We start from the raw sequence: 17384 nt of genomic DNA on the forward strand, positions 1-17384 counted from the left end.
AATTATTGCCTTTTAAATCCTGTAATTGCACTTTCTATGTTCAGTACCTATGGTCCAGACTCTTCCCTAGGGAAGGCTTACTCCCATAGCTGTTGTCTGGGTTGAGCAGATAGTTCTGATACCATTTTCTGTCGGGGACGATGTGTGCAGTGGCAAGAGTGAGAGATGAGTAATTCTTAAACAATGGCATAATCATACAATTGTTTTTTTCCCTTGAGTTTAGAAAAACTACTTGATCTTCCTTCCAATACCTGAAGGGACCCTACAGGAAGGATTGAGACTATTTACAAGAGCATATAGTGGCAGTACAGGTGGGAATGACTTCAAACTTAAAAGACGGTAGGTTTAGATTAGATATTGGGAAAATATTCTTTACTGTGAGGGTAGAAGGGTATTGGAACAGGTTGCCCAGAAAAGTTACGGATTCCCATCTCTGGAAGTGTTTAAGGCTAGACTGGGTAAAACTTTGAGCAACCTGATGTAGTGGAAGGTGTCCCTGTCCATGGCAGGGGGATTGGAACTAGATGATTTTAAAGTTTCTTCCAGCCCAGGCCATTCTATGATCTATAGATACCTGTGCTCTTTTGTGGAGAATGGAACCAAATGTGCATATACTGGTTTTCTCAGAAATACATTTTAGAAACTTTTTAGGTTTTTTCTTGATTTTACGCTTGACACATTCATAATGTGTTTTATTTTTGTAGTCAGGAAACCTTAGAGTTACACTAGGCTTTCTTTGAGCCTGTTCTGCTATCAACCTGCTATGACTTTCTTCCTGCAAATGACATTTTAAAATACTCACTTTGAAAAATACAGTGTCTGTGATAGATGTTATTTGCTGAAAACCTCTTCCTGTTGAGTGGTTGCCTTTCCAGAGAGTGTGCTACTTGTTATTATTGCTAGTCAGTTTGATTTCTGTTTCCCAGCTGCATCTTTTCTTCTGTATCTGATGTAAAATGACTATCAAGACCAAAGGATGATGGCTAAATGCAGACTTTGGAAGGCAAGTGGTGAGGGGAGTGTGGTGTGAGCAATATCAAATGACTAAAGCCGTAAGAATTCAAGCGGGAACGTGTTACAGTACTTACATCAACCTGTTACACCCATTCCTTCTGTAGCAAGTGTCCCCTAAAATACTGATTTTCAAGTAATGTCTCATAGGGAATTTGTTGCATCTGAGTCCTTTGTCCAGTCCTCACAGCCACAGAACTCCTTCACTCTCAGCTTGATGGGAAGAGCAAAAGGTGAAGGTGTTTGCAGCAAGTTGCTCACCCAGTATTATTGCCAGCAAAATTTAGCACTTACTGTGCTGTGCCACTCCTCTGTATTGTCAGCTTTAATGCTGAAAAACTATGTCATGCAAGTCTGGTGTTATGTACTGAAGTGCAGTCAGTACAGTAGATACTACAGCAATATTCAGCCTCTGGCTCCTGGTGGGACACTGCTGCTGTTTGTTTTCAGGTGCTAAAAATCATCTTTAGTACTCCCTCCTGACAGTTTAATATCCAGGTGGTTTAGTACAGGTCTGTTGAAATATTAGTCATTAAGTGGCTAGATTGGAGTTAGTCTAACTAATGCTTTGTTGTTTTTTTTTCTCCACCCCCCAGCTTGGTGATCCATCTATTTTTCCTGCTGTCATCGTGGAGCATGTTCCTAGTGCAGAACTCCTCCATAACTACTCTGGCTTGACCTGCGTGGATGAACCTAGTGACATGATCACTGAGAACTCTCTGGATGTTGCAGAAGAGCAGATCATAGAAGATGATGATATCACCCTTACAGGTTGGCAATAAAACCATCTCTGTGCCACTTTGCACTCTCTTGGTGCAAAGACACCTCTGTGTCTTTGCACCAAGATAGCTGTGACTAATGGAGAAAGAAAGTTAAATGACAAAAAGCAACAGGGAGCAAAATGAATATTGGTATTGAATACTGTTGATGCTGTACAAGACAGAGAAAATGGCCTTAATGTTGTTAGCAGGTGGCTTGCAATCCCAGTTGCACAGCTGGTAATGGTGAAGAGTTTCATCCATCAACAGTGATTAAGGCAGAGTCCTGCTCAGAGAACCAACAAGGTTTTTCTTTGCTTCTCATAGGTTTTATTCGTTTTTACTTAATAGGTGGTAGTTCTTAAGTAAAAATATATACCAACAAGCAGGACTATGCAGCTTGAGTAGATGCTGCTTTTAACTTTCTTAGGGTATACAGTTACAAATTAAAATATGCATGCTAGCATGGCTTACTGGTGTAAGTATACTCAGCATAGTATTAATTTTGGATCTCTACTAATGATTCACACCTAAAATACAGATTTTTTTTTTTTTTTGTAAATTCTGTTAGAAAAGGTAGCCCTATAGAACAATCAATTCTCAAGAGGAAAGCTCAAAAATCTGTCACATATTTTAAAAACAACACTGCAGTAAATGAAGTGAGCACTATTTGAAGTGCTTTTGCAGAAAAATCTAAAAGGTGAGGTTGATACTTTACAGTGAGAAGTTTTCTTTCAGCCACTAGCTCCACACCTGGACTGTCTCCAGGGATGGAGACAGCTTGCTGGTTTCACTCATATTTTTGACATTATTTCCAAAGACATGCTCTGATACACTATTTTACTACCAAAAGCAAAACAAGAACTCAACATTAACTTGACATGAGGAACAGTTTGCAGAGTAAATTGACATGAGCTGTTCTCAGTATTTTTTCATAGTATTGAATTATCTGTGAACAGACTGTGACCATACAAATAAGTTAGGTTATTATTCAAGAAGGTTTTCGAAACTCAAACAATATTTCATGTTGAGACCTCTTGCCAACTTGCTGTTCATATTAATTATTCACACTACAACTGGCATTTCCCCAGTGTGTTACTTAAGCCACTTAATGCATCCGTGTGAATTTCATAGCAGATTATTTTTGTGACTCCATATTCACCGTAATATATTGTGTGTGAATTTTTACACGCATGAGTAATTGTGAAACTCCACTTTTGTAAATGCCCTTGTTAACCTTTTTTTTTTTTTGGTTGCTGGTCACTTGAGAAGGGTTTGCAAATTGCTGCCAGAAACTGAAAATATTTAATCCTTGTAACCAATGGTGTCCAAGGGTTTCTGGGATACTTTGGAGTCAGACAAGTACAGTATTGTTTCCATCATCCATTATATTTCAAGAAATCTGGTTTTCTTTAAAGGCAAAGTCCTTAGAAATTGAGAGCTGCCACTTTCCAGAGATGATTGCTGTGAAGGAAATGATAACTAATTATCTGTTTCACAGTCTCCATCATGTGGATTTCCTTAGAAGGGAAAGGGGATCAGTGCAGGCCAAGCCAGGACCAGCACTGTGGCTGGAAAGCTCCTGCTCAGGACAAGGCAGACACCACTGGTCTCTGGCAGGAAGCTATCCAGCCTGACTCTAGTGGGGCAGAATTTGGGGCTCAGGGGTGTGAAGGGACCCCACAAGAGATGAGAGGACCCTGGGGAGGGAGGTCCCTGTTCCCTCCCTGCCCTCTGCGGACAAGCACTGGCTGTGGCCACAGCTGCCCAGTTGAACTGCAAGACTGCTGTGTGGAAGAGACCCTAGTTCAAGTATAGCTCGCTGTAGTCTGCCTCTGAAATGTGGCTGATCATAGCTCTGTTTTCCCACCTACTCTATTTTTCAGCTGCTTTTTTTCTTTTCTCACTTCTTTGAAGTTTCCTTCTTGATTTTCTTTGCTCTCAACAGTGAAATGTGTTGTTTTGCTCTTTGAAGTTAGTACCAGTCTTTTCAGTCACTTCCATGTTATGCCTTTGAGAGAGGATCAGACATCATAAAGACCGTACTAATTCCACATTAAAATATTTATAAGACTGAAGTTCACAGCAAAACAAATCTGAAGCCACCGTAATTTATGACTAAACATTACTGAGCAATGACTGCTTAATATGAAGGATTTGGGTTTTCTAAAGTTATTCGTTTTTCAGTACTATTTTGTGACTGTCATCCACTGGGCTTCTCTTTTCTCGTAGATTAGCAGAAATTAGCAGTAGGTCTCATGAAACTGAAGCAATCAGTTTTTAGGGATCTTTCTGCAGAATAGTGGATGCTGATAGATTTTTTAATCTGTAGGATGTAGCTTCGGCCCTTCAAAAACACAGATATCACATGTTGGTAATTGATCTGTCATATAAATTATAACCTGAGGAAAACAATAAGAACAGTATCTGTTGCACATGAAACCCTACTGTGACATAGCCAGCAATCAGCTTTTTAGCTATATTAATGCTCATGCTGTAATTTATTTTTTTTTAATGAAAAGGCAGATGTGCCTTATCACCCTCATCTTTAAAAGCATTTTCCCTGGAAGAACTGTGATGGCAGTTTTATGGTCAGTTTGTTGCCAGTCTTATGGGATTTTAAATTATTAACTATCATGTAATAAAGGGTGATTAACAAAATTAATTGGAACATTTGGCTTTGAATGAAGTTTTATCTCCAAAGGGAATATTGAAATATTTTTTCCCTGAAAAATACAGGGGATAATATTTTGTACAGAAGAACTCTAGTCCAAGTTGTCAGAATGTACAATTGCTACACTTTGTATATCTTATTCATGTGTCTAGTTATGGATATAAGGTACACAGGAAGGAGGAACTAATCAGATTATGTAATTCCTGAAAACATTTATATATATTTTTTAAACTTTGTCATGTTTGGTGAGGGTTTTTTTATTGAAAACCACAGTTAATCAAAGTCTGCCATTTTGTGGTTCACCTGTTCTGGCATTGTCTTCATGGGATCAGGGAACTGGCTGCATAGGGACAGTTTTGGGGAGGAGGGGATGAGAGAGCAGGGACAGAATTTGCATTTAGATGTCCTGTGCTGTGGCCTAAATAGGGAGCGTGGAAGTGTGTGCATTTTCATAGATCAATAATGGTACTTAATAACCAGCTCATTTTGAAGTCTGGTACCATTTGCCTAGTACATTTTGTGAAGCTCTGGCAGTTCTGCACAAACACAGCTTCTTTGGTGGTCATTTCTGACGTTACAAAGAAATCCAGAGGAGTATTTAGGTGGAAACTGAACTTCATAGTGTTAATCCGTGAGGATTGTGAGTTGATGAGATACCAGTTGCAAAAAATCAGGTTTTGGTTTCAGTTACTTTGTAAAGAAATTATTCATAGCAGCCTGTAGCTCTGGTAAAACCAGAGGGTTTTTTTTTAAATACCTCCTCAATGAGATAATTTTCTTTACAAAGTGTAAGGCCTTATTTAAAAAAGAAAATGGTGATTTGCAGGTCTCCTGAAATACCTGTGTTTTTAAACTCAGTTTTCCAGTGTCAGATAACAATCAGCTAAGAGTGGATACTAAAAAGTACTTACATTTAACAGCCAGCTATTCTGCAAAAGGGGGGTCTGTCCATGTCTAATGGCTCTTTTTCTTCTTTTAGCAACTTTAGGATTCTTCTGACGTTATTTTGAGGTTCTGCAGACCCTGTTTTTGTCTCTAGTAAAACCAGCAGTGAATTTAAACACCGCCGTGACTAGCACAACCTTTATCTCAGCCTGGGCAAGGACTTGTGTTGCCCACCCTCCAGGGCTTCCAGCCACCAAGGAAGCAATGAGAGTGGGATAGAATTGCCCAAAGTGGTGTAAAAATTTCAAAAAAGACACTAGACAGGAGTAGGGAAAGTAGGGCTTTGAACTGAGGTGGGGAACTTCCAACATGAGGCATAATTTCAGAGCAGAGCACTGTTTGGGCAAGCCTTGTGCTAATGCTGATTCATAGGGAGCCTGGATTCGCAGTAACTGGGCAGAAATTGGCATGCATACACAGAGGCTTATGTTTGTGGCTTGCTCAGATAAACAAAGACTTGAGTTTTTGTAGTAGAGTACCCTGGGAAAAAACTGAAGATATTTTTAGGTGTGGTTTTTTCCCCTCCCTTCTCCCTTTTTCTCCTTTCTCCCTTTTTCTCCCCCCTCCTCTTTTTTCCTTTTTCATTTTTGTCTTCTAATATTTTTTCCCTGTCCCCCTTTTTCCTTTTTTAAAAAAAGCTTCTGCCTATTTCAGACAACCTTTGAAACCTGATACTTTGCAGAAATTATACTACCCGCTGCCCCATTTTTTCAGCTCTAACTTTGGCAAAGAGGAAGAAATAAGCCATTTAATTCCAGTTTTTCTTAAAACTGGCGTAACAGTCAGTGATTGGAATATCATTCTGCAGCATTATAGAAAAGCTAAAGTAAGATACTTCAGTTTGGTAGCTGAGCTGGTTATCTCTGAGCACTGTCTCATATTGAAGGATGCAAATGAGCACCTTGCTGTTAAAAGGACAAAGAGATGATGCTCCGCTTTTTCTGTGAGGTGCCCCACACCTTGTTTCTATTGGCTCTTGAGTTCTTGTAATTCAACTTGCTAGCCCAGCAATACCCCCAAAATCTTTTCAGACATTTTATAAATCTCAGCTGTCTCACTATGTGATCAAAAAAGCATGAAGCCTGTCATGTGTCAAGTGGTAGCAGTTTGGATCATGAACCAGAGGGCAAAGATGGGAGGAAAACCCACAACCCTTGTTTTTTTTCAACGACAGAGAAATATTAACTTAAACCAAGGTCTTAAACCATTTTGTGAAGTCATCTTCTTGGAAGATACTTGAAGGGTGTTGGCAAGACCAGTGGAGTAGTTAAGAAACTTAATTTTGCCATCCTGTGTTTGTGGATAGAAAGATAGTGCTGTTGCTTGTAGAGGAATACATCTGGTCCAGGTAGCTCTGCTGGCAAGGTTCAGAGTGAGATGCAGATTGAGCTCAGGGTGGGAGCCAGACAGACACAAGAAGCTGTGATCTGCCAGCCTTTGGGATAAAAAAGGGCACCAGGGCCAGGCAGGCAATGAACAGTGAGAGAGACTGTAGAAGCTGGGAAATGCTGGTCTTTTGGATTAGAAAAGAGAAGAAGACAGGTGACAGCAGCAGCAGTGGGGTGAATGGACACAGAGGGTAAGAGGGAGACCTCTCTGCAGATGGACGTGAGGCTGTAAAAGTCCAGGGGTTCCTTTGTTGGGGTCCTCCTTGGGGGCACCAGCTTGGGCTGTTCCTGTGTTACTGAGCTGTGAATAAATGGCTTTATGGAATGAGACATCTGAGACTGCTGTGGGAAACCCAGGGCTGAACTGGCAAGGAAAGCTGGTCTGACTGTGGATGGGTGTGTGGGGAGCCAAGGGGGACACGTCGGTCACGGGAGCCGCGTGCTGCGAAGGGGCTTTGACCCAGCAGTGGCATTCTCTGGCCTTGGGATGTGACTGCCAGGGAGTCTTGTGAATGGTCAGACTGGGAAGTTTCCTTAATGTGCTTAAAGTTTTTGTGAGCAGCAAATCGTATCAATTTCTATGTTTACATCATTTATATGGCTATTATAAGTTCCTTTCTTTAGTCTTGGATAGGGATGGTTAACTTCTAGCTGTATGGTGTAACAGCAATGTAAAGCTGTTAGACTCTTCCTCACCTGCTATTATTCAGAGTGAAGAATTTTCTCCACTCCATCACCTTAGTACCTGAAAGCAAGCAAGTGGGTTTGGTCCTCCTGCAGCTCTCTCTGGGGAAAGAGCAGACAGCAGCAGCTCTCTCCTCCCTGCCTGCAGAACTGAGGACCTGGGGGTATGTACCACTGCTGGCTTTAAAACTGTATGTGGTAAGCCAGCCATGCTCCATGACTTTGGCTGAACTGGATTGTGGCAGGCTAACCTTCCTGTCCATTCAAACAATGTCAGAACTGAGAACAGCTGCTTTGACAGTGCTGTGTGCATTTATTTATATTTGTATGATGTGACATCCTTTTTGAGGTCTTGGTAAGGCTGGTAGATAATATGGGAAGCTCTCATCCAGATAAAACTTAGAACCAGAAACATCAAGTCACCAGCACCAGTCCAAGAGTGTACATGGGCACACACTGAATAGGATGTGCGTGTTCTGTCTCCTCCTGGTGGGCAGACATTCCCTAGGGATGCTGTGTGGTTCTTGGGGCTGAGATGCCCTGGGTCTGAGCTCCTGAGCCTGTCAGCTGCCTGACACCCCAGAGTTCTGAGAAAATTACCTGATGTAGTTGCCAAGCCACTCTCCATGGTATTTGAAAAGTTTTGGCAGTCAGGAAAAGGTGCAGGTAACCAGAAAAGGGGAGACATAATTTTTAAAAGGGTAGAAAGGATAACCTTGGACACTACCAAAGTATCAGCCTCACCTCAATGCCTGGGAAGACCATGGGTAGATCCTTCTAGAAGCTGTGTCACATAGAGGCCATGGAGGTGATTCAGGACAGCGATTTGCTACCCTCTCTTGCTTCCAAGGTCAGGACCTTAGTCCATACTCGCTTTCTCTTCATGCTATCCTCCTTCCCAGTTCTGTTTTTCTCATTTCTTAAGACTGTTTGGAGGTGTCAGCCAGAAGGTGCTGATCCTTAACTGTCTGAATGTCTTTGCCATTTATGGGGTGGAGATGGTCTTATAGAAAACAGGGCGAGTTGCTGTGTGGTTCAGGGATTCCCAACACCTGTCTACTTTATTCTGCATTAGTCTGAGCCTCTTACACTAGGGCCTCAAGAAAAAATCCAGAAGGTAAAGAGGCTTCTGTAAATCACAGTTGATGGAAGAGGTAGGGCTGGTGCGTGGATGCCAGCATTCATCTTTGCCCTCTCATAATGATACAGTTGCTGAAGCTGTAAACATTTGTGATGAAACCAGAGGGCTTTGGTTGGTTGTTTTTTTAATTATGTAATTGCTTAGTGCTAGTTGAGCTGGTTGCTTTGTTGTTACTGTGATATTTTTAAGGTTACAATATAGAAATTCTGGGATAAACTTCTTGCTTTTGTGCACAGAACTATTCCAAGGTCATTACATTGTGTTTCAACATGTATGTTTGCTTGCTTTGTCAGTCAGTGTGTTTTTTTTGGTTTTGTTTTGCTTTTTAATGTGACTGCCCCACCCAAAATTTCTCAAAGCTTAACAGGGAGAGGGGTGTAAAGCCTATGAAAGTAACTGAGGTTTCTTGGTGTCCTAGACAGGGGAATACTAATGCAGCCCTTTTTATCGTTTTGATAGATGCAAATGAATTCCCTAAAGTTGCATCAAATTCACATCAAAGGATAAGGAAGCCCAGCCCAATCATTTCCATTTAACAAACAGTAATTTCTAAAAGGATTTGTTAAACAGATTTAAATGTTTATGGTACCAGGAACTTCCATCTGTGTTATTTTTCGTGCTACGGTTATTTTGAAAAAATCATCTGGTAAAGTACTCTTCCAGTTAAACTAGCTGTTATTTTGCAAAATGATATTTTATTGGATTTTTTTGTTGTGTACCCCCACAAAACCTTAACACGACCTTAACATGTACCTTAAGCATTATAATTAATGCTCAGGAGCTTTGGGCTTATCTAATGGCTGCCCTCATGAGATTGATGAGGAATTGTCTAGAAGTCAAAATTTTTGAAAAGCTTGCCAACCTTTTATGTTGTGTTTCATGTTTGCTTTCCAACGTGTTCTTGGAGCCTGCACTGTTAGCCCTAAATGTAATTCCCTTCAATTTGAATGGTTTAGGGTTTAGCTACACCTTTACATCACATGGTCTCTAATAGAACTCGTGGAATCGTTTTTCTCTCCTCCAGGATAAATGACTGGAGAGTTTTGATGGGCATCTCTTATTTATGGAATTAGCTTCTGTTCACAGAGCCACAGAATTGTTAGGGTTGGAAAAGACCTCTCAGATCATCAAGTCCTACTGTCAACCCAGAACCACCCCCATATTCACCATTAAATCATGTCTTCAAGTGTCATATCCACATGTTTTTCTGTGGATAAGACATTGGAGCACCATAAGAAGTTAGCGATATTGTGGTTTTAAATAATGATATCTGGAATATTGCTTGTGGTAGTGATATTTCTTAGTTTCATGGGTGTTGTGTTTTACTGCATAAGCTTGATCAGCAAAGAGAGAGGTTAGAAAGATGGGGCAGAAACAAAAGGTTTGTTTGGGGTTTTTTTATACATGCAATCTGAAAAATGTACTGTACTAAATAATGAAGTTATTGCAGTGTGCATTTTCTCCCCAGCTAATCTGTTGCTGCACATCTAGTAGAAAACTATCTCTATCTCTTTTTTGTTTATTTTTTTGCTGGTAATGAAATACGAATAAATATCATGCTAAGCTTTAAGTCTAGTTTGTAGCTTCTTAAATTTTTTTCTCTCTTGTTTTAGTTGAAGCATCTTGTCATAATGGAGGTGAAACAATGGAAACAATTGAGGCTGCTGAAGCACTTCTTAATATGGACTCCCCTGATCCTATGTTGGATGAAAAAAGAATGAGTAAGTTTTTTTTATGAAAAGCCAATCTGTATTCGCCAGGTTTATTTGTGAAAGGAGGAGCAATTCACTGCAGCATGGTTGCATGGAATTGGTAAGATTTTTTTGTAATTTCCAGATACCCAAACAATGTACGTACAGGCTATCAGAAATCCAGTGTTGTAGGCAGTGAAGGATTTCATTGTCATGGCAGAGTTGAACCGGAAAGGAGAGAGTCAAAAATTACAGAGGGAAGGTGTGAATGAAGTTGGATGGTTTAGATTGCAGTGTTTTGTTTGGTTGATGTTTATTTTATCAGGATAAAAGAATATACACGTACAGATTGCCTTAAATATGTGTGATCAGCAGATAAATGTGTTTTTGTGGGGTACATTCTGTCCCCAGATTGTTCTAGTTTAGTAGTGGTTCTGCTTCTGTGTTAAATGTTGGCACATACATTGAATTATACACTACTCTTCTCTCACTTGAAAAACTGAAGTGTCAGAGTTTGATTTTATTCTGTGTTTGAGTTTTTGGTCTAAAGCCAGCTTTTTAAAGTCCACATGCCTGTTTGAAAATACTCCTTTTGTCCCTTTCCCTTAAGCAACTATGTTTGGTGCAACTGAAGAGGAAGAAATGGTGCCTCCCATCACACACGTGTCAGTCACGCTCGATGGGATCCCTGAAGTGGTGGAAGTTCACCAAGCCCCAGACCCTTATGCTGAGTCACCAGAGACTCCAGAATTTGAACAACCAAAGAAGAAAAAAGGTAAGATGCTACCAGAGAACAGCAGTGTGGAGCAGGAGAGTAGGGGGGGGGGGTGGCATGGCTGCTTTCTTGTGGATGTCTGGAACTACTCTGGGTGTCAGGCCAAAATAACTGAGTGAGTTCATCCAGAAATGCAGGGAAAGCATTTTCTTCTTGCATAGTGTGAGCACATGTACAGGTGCTTAGATTATTGATGTTGTAGAGGTAGCAATGATGGCTTATCCTACAAGAATCTCTGCTTGTTCCTATTTATGGTTTCTTCTTCAGGGCAGAATTTCAATACAAGCCATACAGCTTTGCTACTGAGAATCTGGAAGTACCTTCATTAGCTCTTACTTAGCTTCAACTGAAGATACCTGATCAGTTCAGAATATGGAATGAGAATGGGGAGGGATTTTTAGCTTTTCTTAAATATTACTGATTTTTTAATTAATAGCTGCATGCTATAGTAAGTGTTAGTCCCATTTGTAGTATATTACATTTACATAGTGTAGTGATGTTCCACTGCAGTCAGTGCTGTGCCAAAGAACCATGAAGCTGTGTTAACCAGACACTCTACTCCTGTTTTCCCACCCCACTTCGGCGTGGACCCCATTAGAGGCTCTGAAGCTGGTGTGTGCAGGAAAAAAGAGTCTTGCTGTACATATAGATATTAAATGCTCTTGCAACAAATTAATATAAAATGAAAAATAAAGGAAGAAGGTTATGTTTCTGGAACTCATTCTAGGGCTCATCCTAGAGCATGAGGACTTTAACAGGTTCCCCTGTGTAATAGCCTTCCACAATAAAGCTTCTACTACCCAGTCATACCCCTGTGGAATAGGAGTGCATTTTTTCTGCTACTTTTGGTGCTAATTCCCAATGTTGGGAATTGTTAGGTGTGAGAGAGACCATATTGGCCTGTGAAGATCTTGGGGAAGCCTCCTGAGCCCCATGTGTGTCACAAGGTCTCATAGGGATGGGTGTGGGTCAGGAAGTCTCAGATTCCCCTGAGAAAGCTGAACTGAAACTGCTGTGGAGGAGATCTTTACCAGCAGCTGCCCTGAAAGTGCTGCTGGGGAAGCTACTGTGGCTGTGCACACTACTGTGAGATAACCAAATGTAAGAGGATTTTAAATGGGGGGATTTTTGTTTGTTCTTTTCTTCCCTTCTTTTTTAATGTTGACTGCTGTGTGGGTCAAAACAAGGAGCTGCTGTCTGCCAGACATGTAACCTCTTTGGTTTGATGCTTTCATACTCTTTCATGTTGTGCTTCTGCTTACTCCCACTCCTTCCTCCTCCCTAACCTAACTGGTTAGAAAAACAGTTTCTTCACAGAAAGTGTATTTGTTTTAGAAAAAAAAATGCTAGAAAAGATGCATCAGCTTAGTGTTTCATTAAGTACTGATTTTCAGTGAACTCAAGGCTTCGTAAAGTAGATGGTGTAGTCTGAGTGATGTAAAAGTGTTACTTCAAAATGTCTGGGGATTTGTAAGGCATTGTTTTACAAGAATTGCTGCAAAATGGTATTAAGTTTGTAGTGCGCTTTAGGATAATGTGCAGTGTGTGGGTGGGATTCTTTTGGAGTTTTATTTGTTTGTAGGTTATTATTTTTTTTTAAGTACACTGTTTCCCTTCTTTTGGTCAGTTCTGAGGTGTGGCAAAGGATGGTGGTCATTTTGCCCTGTCTATATCACTCATGATTTTATAGGGTTTTTATAGATTCTATAGACTTTTTATAGACTTCTAGGATACATATATTATATATAAGCTGTTAGGTAAAATTGGAGCAATTCACAGTGCAGAGCATTGCCAGCTAACTGGGCCAGAATGGCATTGCCAAGTAGAGTTCCTCCAAGAGAATGTTCACCAGAAGCAATGTGGTGGTTTCCCTTCTTTTCCTTTTGGCCTTATTGCTGCAGCAGGAGAGCTGTATCCACCCATCTGCTCAACTCCAAACCCGTGTTCAGCATGATGTTTGTACTTACAAATGTCTGAGCACTGAGCTGCTCAGCTACGGATCAGAAAGACAGGAAAAACAAAAGGATATCAGACAAAGAAACTTAGACATTCCCTATATTAATACCTTCAGTTCTGTTTTTGCTGTGGAGGATATCTGGCAGCAGGTGGTCACATAAGTTATATGCATCGTATTTTAGATATGTCATTTATTTTGTTTGTACATGCATTTTTTAAAAACAAAACTCGCTGAAAATAGTGCAAGAAAATGGATTTTACATTTTCTGGTGTGGTATAAGATATTTAATCGGGATGAACATTTCACTGCCTAATGTCACCTTAATTTGTAGCATGAATTTCTAACATGAAGTTTTTTACAGCCATGCAAATAGGGAAGTGAAAATACCAATTGTAAATCCAGTTAGTTGTCCAAAATTATGGTAGGCCCACATAAGGCTTAGGTCTTGCACACTTTTTATCCTTCCTCTTGGTAAAATTCTCTCCTAAAGAGGAACTTAGTGATGTACTGTGAAAAACAACAAATTCCTGCTCTATTGAAGCAAAGGAGGAAGGATGCTAGTGCTTAATGGGCTTCTAAAAAATATCTTCTTTTAAACAAAGGAAACATATCTGATGTGTCTGTTAACTGTTTTTTTTGATGGTATCAGTCAGTGTCTGGAGATTGTAGCTCACAGTGTAGTCTAAAACTATCCAAATAAATTATCTCTAGCCCAGATATACAGCAGTAACAGCAATACATTTCTGTAAAGCAGTTTCACATCCTTCACTGGTTTCTAATTTTGGATGACTTCTTACAGAGCCCTGAAGTAGTCTAGGCTGAAGAAAGAGAGCCTAGAATGACTCTTGCAGTCGTATTAGTATGTAGTAGCCTAGGTTATCTCTAATCAGAAGCACATAAATTATATGGGATCACTACTTAAGTTTCCTGAAGGTGACTAGGAGTAGTTCAGTCCTGACCTAATTGAGCTCTCATCCACTTAATTTCCTTTTAAGAACTGAACTCATTTAGACATAATGTCTAAATTAGTGATATCAAAATAACACTCCCTACTCCTTAATGGCTACATTGACACCTGTTCAAGAGGGGAAATGAGACAACAGAGCCTTCCCACAGCTCTAAGGGGGAAGCACTTAGCCAAAGTTACCCTGAAGGGCTTCTTGTGTGTTAGAAGCTCATCCACGCGAGTGATTTCATCTAGGACATTTTAGGTAAAACAGACATTTCTGCAACCTGCAGTGGTGAGTGGAGAAAAGCTGCTAAAAATGTACTCCAGTAGTTCTTTATTCTTTCATATCACAATATATTAAGAAAACAACGTTGTAGGTTTTCCTCCCTCCTACCTTCTTTCAAATCAAGGACATTACTGGCCAAAACACTGGGTGTCATTTGTGTCCTGTTCTCAGTCATGAATCCTGTCTGAAAGAAAGCAAGAAAATTAGAGGTTTTGTTTACTTACTAAAGCTCTCTCAACTAGCTATCCCATGCCTCTTCTCCCCCATGCACTGTCAAAAAAAAAAAGGTATAGAGATGGACTTAGCAAGATTGCTAATGTCAAAAAGTGAGTGCTTAAGCCAGTTTCTTATGATTTCTCTGTAGATACTGGAAGTTTAAGATGAAGGAGATAGTGCAGGCTAGCACTGAGCTGTTGTTTTTTGGGTTTTTTTGGTTTTTTTTCAGAGCTAGTGAAAAATGCTCTCTCACTCTGCAGCAGAGCTGTTTCCTTACTAAAACAGCCCCTCAAAACAAAAACTGGAAAGTTGAAGTGTATGGGATTGCACAGACCTTTTGGTCTTGCCTCTTTAGAACATCAACTCTTTTGAAGTGCAATAAATAGAGGAAAAAATTCCTTCAGATTTTTAACTATGGCAGTGTTCTATCTGAACTAGAAATATGTTTCTCTGAGTCTTGTATATGCTTAGTCTAGTCTACCTCTCAAAAGATTATAGGTAATAATATAAGTAACATCAATGTACTAATGGGCCACTGCAAAACCTGGTAAGATAAATTTCATAAGAAATTTCTGAAGGCTTCTGATTAATTACATCACCTGTAAAAGCTGCCATTGCAGGGAATGAGAACTAATAAAAGAATAGGTTCAAGGTTTTATGTTGAAAAATATTTCAGCATGACTTAGCTTTTTTGTTCCCTTTTGTGTCAGTAGTTGATTTCTCAACACTTTCAAATGAGTGCTCTTCATTTTTGTAATCAGTTTTAAGTAACTTCTTCCTTTTAGTCTTCCTCACCAGAGAGTCACGGTACTTATGACTCTAAAAACTGGTATTTTTTCAGAGCCTGTTACTGTTTCTTCTGATTTTCATAAACAAATGACTTCCCTTTACCTGCAGACACTGTAAAAAAGGTGTAAAAGACAATAGGACTGAAAAAAGTTTGTTTCAGATGACAGAGTAGTTTGCTGCTGTCAGTGTCCTTGCAATTGATTAAACAAGGAGACAAGCTTGTTTTGTCCCTACCTTCCATTTTGGCAATGAGTGAACATGATAGTGCTCTGTGTTTTATCTAGCTTTTCCTGTTTAAGCCCTTACACATAGTTAATAGCTTATTTTTCTCATCTTGTCTGTTTCAAGTGCTCTTAAGAGTACATAAATAGCCACAGAAATTTCCAATGTACATGGACTTCAGGAAAGTGCATAGTGTAGCCTTTTTTTAGAAGTAGAGTAAGAGCATAGGAGGTCCATCCTGCCATAGAAGAAGTTCAGCACAAATTTGAGTTCCCAACTTACTAGAAATTAAATATTTTTTGAATTGGAGAAGCAAATCTCTTCCCTTTAGGTCCTTTTTTTTCCTTTTTTTTTTTTTTTTTTTTTTTAATTTTCTTAAGCTGCAGTTGACTTACTGGTGATTTATTTCAGGGAAGAAACCAAAACCATCTCGTTCTGAGTCCCCTACTACAACTCCAAACATATCTGTGAAAAAGAAAAACAAAGATGGAAAGGGTAAGTCAAAATAGTTGTCACCAAAATGTTTAGGAGGACATAGTTTCTGAGTGATTTGGAAAAAGAAAAAATTCAGCAGTTCACTTGTGATGCAAACATAGGTCTTATGTTCAGGGGTGGTAACATCTCAAGGCAAGGAAAAGATGAGTTCATGAGTTTTCTTGGTGAAATACACAGTTCCTTGGGAGAATAATGTATTTGTCACTTTAGTTGCAAGGGCTCTTGGAAACTCTTCAACATCCCTGCAGAGTTTGCTGTATTTTGAGTGAAGTCTTGGGGAGTGCTTTGCATTATATTAATGCTTCTTAGGCTGTGGTTATTTTGACAGATGATCTTTGAAAATGTATTCCATCTGTATGTGTCTAATTCTGCATGAGTCTTACCAAGGCTGCCAGTTGGCAGCAGGAAATACCAAGTCCTGAATTTTGAAAACAGTTATAGCACAGCTTGAACACTTGTGCAGAAAACTTGGGGGTTTGATACTTTCATTCCTTCTGTGTTTAAAAGGTAGAAATAAAAATAAACGCCACATAACAGATAAAATAAATCATTTGCTCAGCCTGAACTGTTCAGTAGTGCCTGTGAGTTTTGTCAACAACTTTGACAAAAGGGTTGCTTTGCTGTGGGGTCCCACGCTGCACCAGTGCCCAGGCTGGTGTTTGAAGGGCAGGCTGATTCCCAGCCCCAGCGAGCGGTGCTGCCGTCAGTGGGAGCTGGAAATGAGCCTCCCCTGTGTCACTAGTGCCTGCTGGTACACCTGGGGACAGATGTGCTTGCATGCATGCACTACTTGCCTAGCCAGTCCTGGACACTGATGGCAAAAGAATGCCATACTCTTCAGGTCAGAAAAATGTCTACTCTGACAAATGAGTATGCCAGGGTTTTTTTTCTTGAAGAGGCATTTTCTGCAATAACAGGAAGAAAAACCTGTTGGCAATCAATAAATATTTTACATGTTAATGCCATCAATTTTAAATATGCATTGTTGTATTTTTTTTTTAATAAAAATCTGATTTTTCTGTAAAAATGAAAGGAGTATCAGAGGAACATCCAAGTGGTGCTCAAATGAAATTATAAAAAATATGGAAGCTAGCCACAAAATTAAAAGGCGGAAAAGTTTAATAGCTCTGTCGATGATAGCAAGGATACTCCATAATACACATTGTCCATCATTACAAAGTTGCTAATTCTGAAGGGAATAACATGGAGCATGTTCCCTCAAAACACAGCTTGTTATGAAACCCATTTGTTTTACATTTTTTGGAACACAGAATTGAAGTAAAAAACATAGTAATATGGCCATCCGTGGCAGGGAAGCGGCTAGAAAATCACAAGAGCTGCCTATTACCTAGCTAGAACTTGTATGCTAAAATTACAAACTCTCCATACAATTACACGATACG

The 17384-nt window shown here is 39.8% G+C and overlaps 1 protein-coding gene across 5 annotated transcripts in view; it reads left to right on the forward strand.

Annotated features, from left to right (window-relative positions):
* The window catches only part of ELF1 (E74 like ETS transcription factor 1), an 88020-nt gene that overhangs the window by 56710 nt on the left and 13926 nt on the right, over positions 1 to 17384 (forward strand). For all 5 annotated transcript variants that reach the window (XM_068182252.1, XM_068182254.1, XM_068182251.1 and 2 more), the window contains exons 3-6: positions 1608 to 1782; positions 10215 to 10322; positions 10903 to 11067; positions 15898 to 15981. In XM_068182252.1, the coding sequence (XP_068038353.1) occupies positions 1608 to 1782; positions 10215 to 10322; positions 10903 to 11067; positions 15898 to 15981 (532 nt within the window). The remainder of the gene's footprint in view (positions 1 to 1607; positions 1783 to 10214; positions 10323 to 10902; positions 11068 to 15897; positions 15982 to 17384) is intronic.

This window comes from Anomalospiza imberbis, chromosome 2, assembly GCF_031753505.1.
Source record: "Anomalospiza imberbis isolate Cuckoo-Finch-1a 21T00152 chromosome 2, ASM3175350v1, whole genome shotgun sequence".
Taxonomy (NCBI): Eukaryota; Metazoa; Chordata; class Aves; order Passeriformes; family Viduidae; genus Anomalospiza; species Anomalospiza imberbis.